Below are 7,648 nucleotides of genomic sequence, written 5' to 3'. Positions count from 1 at the left end.
CAGCAGGAAACTGCATGTGTAACACACACAACACATTATATTCTTGTGTAGATGAGATAAGATAGAAAATAATTAATAATCATGTTATTTACTGGATTTCCACATAAGCATGTGCCTTCCTGTGTATCAGTAAACACTATTGCCTTCATATTATGCCTGGCATTTTAGAAAGCTCCTGTGATTGCTCCCAGTCATTCTCGGGTGCCATGATAAAAGTGTTAGGCTACCCGATGCCAGATGCAAGTGCAACTGTGGGAGTATGAGCCTTGAGATGGTCTGAGGAGTAGGTTATATCCTTGAACCTAAACATGAAAATTCCCTGTTTACCCCCTGCTATTCCCGTCTTCTCTATTTGGAAAATATAAATTAAGAAAATATGCTATGTTGGGCAAGTAGATTCATGGATCTATGTTCAAATAAAAGCATATTCAGAATCAGTTTTGAAAATTATATAGCACACATTTTCTGTATTCTAGCTTAAAATGAACATCTGGACTGTGGATATCTAGAAATCTTGTTTGTCATCTTTTTCTCTGAATAACTTGAGTAAACCTGTATTGCATTAGACGATGAAAACTGAAATGAACATCCTCGGGGTACATATAATAGATATCTCATTCCACAACTTCAAAATATATGTAGGCATTACAACATTTGTGGGAGGTGGAACAGGACCCGCTGATGGGACACGTGCAACGACGTGTACTCCTGCTCCTGCACATATGAAATTAATGCTGCAGTCTACTGATGGGCTGCCTCTAAACTTTGGCTTCACTGGTAAAGTATGTTCAGATTTTTTATTCTTTTTTACCTCCATATTTTCTTCTCTGTATTGAACACATCTGAAGGATAGGAATCTCATTTTACAACTTCCCTAGTAGTATGAAAAATTGTTGCGAACCCTGAAAAGACTGTTACCTATTTTTCTGCTTCCAGTGATCACATTTATTTAATTTAGGGTAATGCTGCCAAACCTGAGGAGCTACATAAAATCATCAGGGCTGGAGCAATGGGACTGAAGCTTCATGAGGATTGGGGAACTACTCCTGCTGCAATAGACAATTGTTTGACTGTTGCAGATGAACATGACATTCAGGTCACTTTCTTAAAAGGAAAAATCAGGAAAACTCTCATGTGTTATGTATTTAAACCAGAATTCTTTTTTTATATTGCATTTTGGCAGGCCAATATCCATACTGATACCTTGAATGAATCTGGATTCGTGGAAGATACTATTGCTGCATTTAAAGGAAGAACTATCCATACTTATCATAGGTAGATATTGAATCTCTGATTATTTTTCAATTTACAGGTTCTAGTGTGACTTAAATAACAATTTCTAGAGGAACAAAAAGAGGAAAACAGCAATATCTTGATTAGCGAAGTTCTTGGTGGCTGTCCTGTATTCACTTAAATACTGTTAATGGTATACCATTAACCATGGTCAGAAATCTCTACCTCTCTGATGATGTGCTTATCTTTGCTTTTGAATACTTGGCTATTGGCATCACATTAACTGCAGTTGCAGTGCTTTTTCCTTTTCATGGTAGCACCTAATATCTCTTTCTTTAGATGTTTTCAATCTTACTTTTTTTGTCTATGTTCTTCATAATCCTCAAGTTGTTGTGATCAAATAGCTTTTTCCACTTACTAAAGTATTACTAACCTATTATAACTGTTTTACCTGCGTACAATATTCATTTGAACTTTTACCCTTTTATTAATTATTCCACTTTCTGCTCTTTGATGTTTATTTTGATTATTTTTGGACAGTGAAGGTGCAGGTGGTGGTCATGCTCCGGATATTATCAAAGTATGTGGTGTAAAAAATGTCCTGCCCTCATCAACGAACCCCACACGGCCATATACTTCCAATACTATAGATGAGCATCTAGATATGCTGGTATGATGGGATGCTGAATGTAAGCATGTAGAATCTATACAGGTGTTTCGTACTCATTTTGTATTGGATGATGCAGATGGTCTGCCATCACCTTGATAAAGACATTCCAGAAGATGTAGCTTTTGCTGAATCAAGAATAAGGGCTGAAACAATTGCTGCAGAAGACATTTTACATGATATGGGAGCGATTAGCATTATATCTTCCGATTCACAGGCCATGGGCCGCATTGGAGAGGTTCATCAATTTCTTGTTTTGATTAATGAGCACTTTTTTTTTTTCAATCATTCTGCTTCATATCTTTCTTTGACTATCATTATTGTTTCCTTGCCATTGCTAGCTTGACTTGATCATATGGGCTTTGGAAGCTTAAATGAAACCTACTCTAGCATTTTGACAGATATGTTTTTTTACACAATACAGGCATACCTGGATATTGACTAGATTTAGTTGTGATATAATTAAGGATCATGAAAATTTGTAGTCAGAATGATATGTGCATAGAAAGAAGAAAAATAAAAAGAATTGCATGCATGGCTTCCTGACAAAATTATCTAGCTATAAACTATCGTGCCAGTAAACCCAGCATGTTGAAATAAACTAAAAGGACAAAATACCTTTAAAAGTTGATGGCTACAGTAACATCCTACTGTGGCATGGACCTTATCTGCTATCTTGATTTGCTACAATATTTTTGGGTTAAAATTGGACTCATTACGCAATAAGCTACCGACATGACATCTTATAATGAATCACTAACAAAATATATATTCTTTAGATAATTTACAAGGCTTCCACAAATGGAACACAAGTCCAGTTTTCATGCTAGCTATTTTTGCATCAGATATGCTCATGTGGGAGAATCACAAGTCTTTGTTTTTCTTCCTCCTCTTTGATCTGGCTATGGATGTGCTTGCTATATTAGTGATCAATTTGCAATTCCTCAACTGCACTATCCATTGAATTTTTCAAAGTTGTTGTTTCTTTAACCTCTGCCACACTTGCATGTAGCATATTTGTTGTTTGTATTCCTAAATTATGGCTCTGCATCCTTAATAACTGTGCAAGCTGAGGTTGAAATTTAGTCCCATTCTGTCTTGTCAGGTCATAAGCAGAACATGGCAAACTGCTCACAAGATGAAATCGCAAAGGGGATTGATTGGGCCTGGTGGATCAGACAATGACAACTTTCGCATCAGAAGATACATTGCAAAGTACACAATAAACCCTGCAATAGCTAACGGGCTTGCTAAGTTTGTTGGTTCAGTTGAGGTATGCTAGTTTAAACCTCCACAAGCCAAAAGTTATCACGCACAAATTCTTCCAAGGATTGAGAAACAGTTAATTGCAATAGTTCAGTTCGTACATGACAAACATTATCAATTTCTGTTTAATCTGTCAACTGGACATTATGGTGGAATTGAATCAATTAATTTTGGAATCTCCCTTGCCTTCCATTGGTAATACATGTTCCTGCAGGTAGGGAAGCTAGCTGATCTTGTTTTATGGAAGCCGTCTTTCTTTGGGGCAAAACCAGAAATGGTGATTAAAGGTGGTGCTATTGCATGGGCTAACATGGGGGATGCAAATGCAAGTATCCCTACACCTGAACCTGTAAGATTTGATACCATTAGTACAAAAGTAAGATGCATCATATGACTAATTATCACTTTGCTAATGTAACAGCCATGTGAATTTTATACTTATGATATAAAATTTATGATGAACATTTTGGAATCTCGTTTTTTTGGTTAATCATGCATCTCTTTAGTGACAACTTCAAACTAGCGTTTGGCAATTTTAAACAGGTGTAATGAAATGAAAAAAAAAAAAAACCATTAGGAGGATTATTACCTGGCACGGTATTTCACATGTTTATATGGTCTGAAAATCCAAGTTGAGTTTTCAAAGATGCGTATAGATCAAAGAGCAAAATGTAACTTTTTTGTTGCAGGTGATTTCAAGGCCAATGTTTGGAGCATTTGGTAAGGCTGGGAGCACTCACTCCATTGCTTTTGTCAGCAAGGCACGGTTCCCTCTTTTTCTCTCCCATATGCTTGTGTACATGATGTTGCTTTATATATACATATATATATGAATCTTTTTTCTTTTATTCCTTGTGCACAGGAAGCTGCAGACAATGGGATCAAGGCAGAGTACGAACTCGACAAGAGAGTGGAAGCTGTGGGTGGTGTCAGGAAACTCACCAAACTCGACATGAAACTCAATGATGCCCTTCCAGATATTACAGTGGATCCAGAAACATACACGGTAACTGCAGATGGTGAGGTTCTTACATGCCCCGCTGCCACCACAGTTCCCCTTTCACGTAATTATTTTCTATTTTAGCCATCTTTACAAATTTATAACACCGTGATCAAATGTTGATCCTGACGTTTATCTTATATGGGTATAGGATGATCACTTGTTTTTCTTATTGCAAATTTGGGCCAACTGTTTTCTGCCTTTTGCGCTTATAGCGAAACCTAATTCTGTTCCTCTTGGGCTCCTTGTTGACATAGAGGATTCTGGGCAGATGTCCCAGATAATTTTTTATGGAGAAAATAAAAGAAATGTAGCCCTGATGATATGCCGCAGGCTCGATCCTTCTAAGATTGTTTTGGAATTACCTTGTACTTTTTCTAACCCCATAGAAATTTACTTCTTTTTTTTTTAAAAAAAAAGAAATTAAGTCGTTCTTTTTTTTGAAGTATTTTAGCCATCACAATTAACCAATGCATTTTTATTTTTTTTAATTCTATGACCATGTGTAGGATAAATGATGATTTAGGTGCGTCTATAACGTTTTAGCTATGGTGAAATATTTTAAACTATGTTTTACAACGAACAATAAATCCACACATTTCTTATGGTTTTATCCTTTTGGATGAAGTTTGGTATATCGAAGTTAAGTTTATCTCGTATTTATTTAAAAAATAATTATCATCATTGAGAGTATTAATTTCCATGTGCTTCCTTTTTTAAGGGTCATTAGAAAAAAAAAAAGAAGCTAATAATGATATTTTAGATTGATCCAAGATTAAAATTTTTAATTTTAACTCAATAATAACTAATTAATGTTTTAGAATTAATTAATTGTTTAAAAAAGAATCTCAACACATAATTTTTATATATATAAAATATGTTTATGCACACTAAATTAGATATTTATACCTTCCTTGAATTAAAACAAGATTTATCCCCTTCTATCCATAATCATCAAAATTAATAGGCAAAAAAAGACATACCGAAAATTATATAAAAAATATACCTCTTAACCCCTATTTACTTTACTAACTCAGCAACCATTTTCTAATTTTAGTATTGATATGCTTATACACTAAGATTCTAGGAAATTGGTGTAATGAATGGGCAAATATGAAGCGATTACAAACTCTCTTCATCCACTGTGATCAAGTCTGGTCTAGACAATCAAGCAAATATGTTAAAATAATGTTGTTTTATTTTTTTTGTCAAAACCAGGACAAAGATGGATCATGGTTCTCGAACTCGTACCGATCCTTATCTTTTATTAAACGTGCATTATAGTCATGAAGTCGTAATCTTTCTTCCAGGAGAATTGGCTTCGAGGATGCAAAAAATTCAAAGGAAAGGGGAGAAAGATCAAACGAGAGAAGGTAAGTGTCACGGGAAGAATATAAAATTGTCTTTGCGTTCATGATATCATTACATGGAATTTTTTTTCTTTTTCTTTTTGGATCAAACGGCTATAAACGTCCAGACAGCTTCTGTACTGTTTATTATAATTTACAAAGGATATCTTCCATTTTTTAACCTCCTCTTGTTATTGGAGTGATATCTTCTCTGCTTTGGAACCCCCACAGTTCATTGAATCGTGGCTCTTGTGCAGCCCAGCTACCTCATTGGCACGTGTTTCCACGCTCCATTAACTGAGATTGTGCAGCTGAACTTGTCAAACATCATTAAAGTAAACATGGAAAGAACTACAGAAAACGTTGAAAGAGATCACAATCACCATTATCGACTGTCTCTCTCACTCAGACACATAAAACTCAGTCCACGCAGTTTTCACAAGCTGCAAACTTTTCTCTCACTGTCCTGGGCAGGGAAACTCCATTGATTCTGCCAGCAGCCTCATTTTTACCTTGACAGGTTGTCAACTTTCTTTTCATCGCCATGTATGCAATGAAACGAGTATATTCTCCTTTCAAGTCAGAGCTCACTTTCCGAATATCTCCGGCGACATCCAGAGCCTGGAAAGATGGGTTTTTCTGGAAAACCAGAGTTCCATCTGGATCAAAGGTTAGTTGTACGCCCGGGTCAATTCGAGCAGTGATAAGCAGTGATGACAAGGCTTTGGAGCCTTCTAGTAAGGAAGCTAGTAATAAAGAAGTCGATGAGATAGTGTTTTCGAGTTCTAGTAATAAACTAGGAAAAGGAGGGATAGATGTGAGGGCAGTGATCACTATAAGGAAGAAGATTAAAGAGAAGATCAATGAAAAGATTGAAGATCAATGGGAATACTTTGTTAATGGGATTGGTAAAGGGATCCTGATTCAACTTGTCAGTGAGGAGACTGACCCTGGTAATCAGTAGAGCATATTCCATTGCTTTGAAGAATTTTTCAATGACTTTTTTTTTTAACATTATTTGCATGCTAAAACCTGCATCAGTAACCAAATAAGTTTCTCTGCTCTGTTGTTCTTGTAGAAACCAATTCAGGGAAGAGTGTACAGGCTTCTGTGAGGGGCTGGTTACCAAAGCCATCAAATAATGAGCATATTATTGAATACGCAGCTGATTTCACTGTTCCCTTCGATTTCGGGAATCCTGGGGTAGTGCTTGTTACCAATCTTCATGGCAAGGAGTTCTACTTGATGGAGATTGTAGTTCATGGTTTTGATGCAGGCCCTCTTTTCTTCCCTGCAAATACATGGATTCATTCGAGCAAAGATAATCCTGATAGCAGAATTATCTTCAGAAATCAAGTGAGCGGTGTTTACTAGGGATTTTTTTGTTTTGTTTTCTTTACCAAGTTTTTGTGTTTCATTTTACTTATGCGATGGGCACATGTTGTACACAGGCATATCTACCATCGCAAACACCACCTGGTATTAAAGATCTAAGGCGCGAAGACTTGCTCAGTCTCCGTGGTAATGGAAAAGGCGAGAGAAAGCCTCATGATAGAATTTATGATTATGCTCTTTATAACGATTTAGGTAATCCTGACAAGGATGACGAACTTGCTAGACCGGTCCTGGGCGGTGAAAAGTGGCCTTATCCTAGGCGCTGTAGAACTGGTAGACCTCCAACTAAGAAAGGTATCGTGTTCTTCTGAGAATTTATTTGAACTACTTCCTGACATTCTTTCAATACTAATCTGATTAGTTATGCATTTCCTTGAGTGATTTCATTTAGATCCAAAATGTGAAACTAGAATCGAAAAGCCACATCCAGTATATGTACCTAGGGATGAAACTTTCGAGGAGATCAAGCGGAACACTTTCTCTACTGGAAGGTTGAAAGCTCTGCTTCACAATCTTATTCCAGCTATTGCTGCTACACTGTCAAGTTCAGACATTCCCTTCACGTGCTTCTCTGATATTGATAAGCTATATAATGATGGTTTTATTTTAAAAACTGAGGAGCTAGGTGAAATAGTCCAGAATCCCTTTTTGGGAAATTTTATGAAGCGGGTTCTTAGTGTGAGTGAAAGGTTGCTGATATATGATATTCCAGCTGTTATAAAGCGTAAGTACTCTTTC

The 7,648-nt window shown here is 36.4% G+C and overlaps 2 protein-coding genes across 2 annotated transcripts in view; both read left to right on the top strand.

The window, feature by feature from the left end:
• Positions 1 to 4,519, top strand: part of URE (urease) — a 9,015-nt gene extending 4,496 nt beyond the window's left edge. Inside the window, exons 11-19 of the mRNA XM_011031355.1 lie at positions 643 to 782; positions 959 to 1,096; positions 1,184 to 1,275; positions 1,774 to 1,903; positions 1,980 to 2,138; positions 3,006 to 3,173; positions 3,381 to 3,515; positions 3,856 to 3,927; positions 4,029 to 4,519. Of these exons, the coding sequence (XP_011029657.1) occupies positions 643 to 782; positions 959 to 1,096; positions 1,184 to 1,275; positions 1,774 to 1,903; positions 1,980 to 2,138; positions 3,006 to 3,173; positions 3,381 to 3,515; positions 3,856 to 3,927; positions 4,029 to 4,250 (1,256 nt within the window). The 3' untranslated portion in view covers positions 4,251 to 4,519. The remainder of the gene's footprint in view (positions 1 to 642; positions 783 to 958; positions 1,097 to 1,183; positions 1,276 to 1,773; positions 1,904 to 1,979; positions 2,139 to 3,005; positions 3,174 to 3,380; positions 3,516 to 3,855; positions 3,928 to 4,028) is intronic.
• A 1,281-nt stretch (positions 4,520 to 5,800) lies between these two features.
• Positions 5,801 to 7,648, top strand: part of LOC105129345 (lipoxygenase 6, chloroplastic-like) — a 4,739-nt gene continuing 2,891 nt past the window's right edge. The window contains exons 1-4 of the mRNA XM_011031354.1: positions 5,801 to 6,468; positions 6,594 to 6,871; positions 6,967 to 7,204; positions 7,302 to 7,634. Of these exons, the coding sequence (XP_011029656.1) occupies positions 6,060 to 6,468; positions 6,594 to 6,871; positions 6,967 to 7,204; positions 7,302 to 7,634 (1,258 nt within the window). The 5' untranslated portion in view covers positions 5,801 to 6,059. The remainder of the gene's footprint in view (positions 6,469 to 6,593; positions 6,872 to 6,966; positions 7,205 to 7,301; positions 7,635 to 7,648) is intronic.

Source organism: Populus euphratica, unplaced genomic scaffold (assembly GCF_000495115.2).
Source record: "Populus euphratica unplaced genomic scaffold, PopEup_1.0 scaffold18.1, whole genome shotgun sequence".
Taxonomy (NCBI): domain Eukaryota; kingdom Viridiplantae; phylum Streptophyta; class Magnoliopsida; order Malpighiales; family Salicaceae; genus Populus; species Populus euphratica.
Note: the sequence above shows the minus strand (reverse complement) of the source record. Positions and strands in the feature narration are given on the sequence as shown.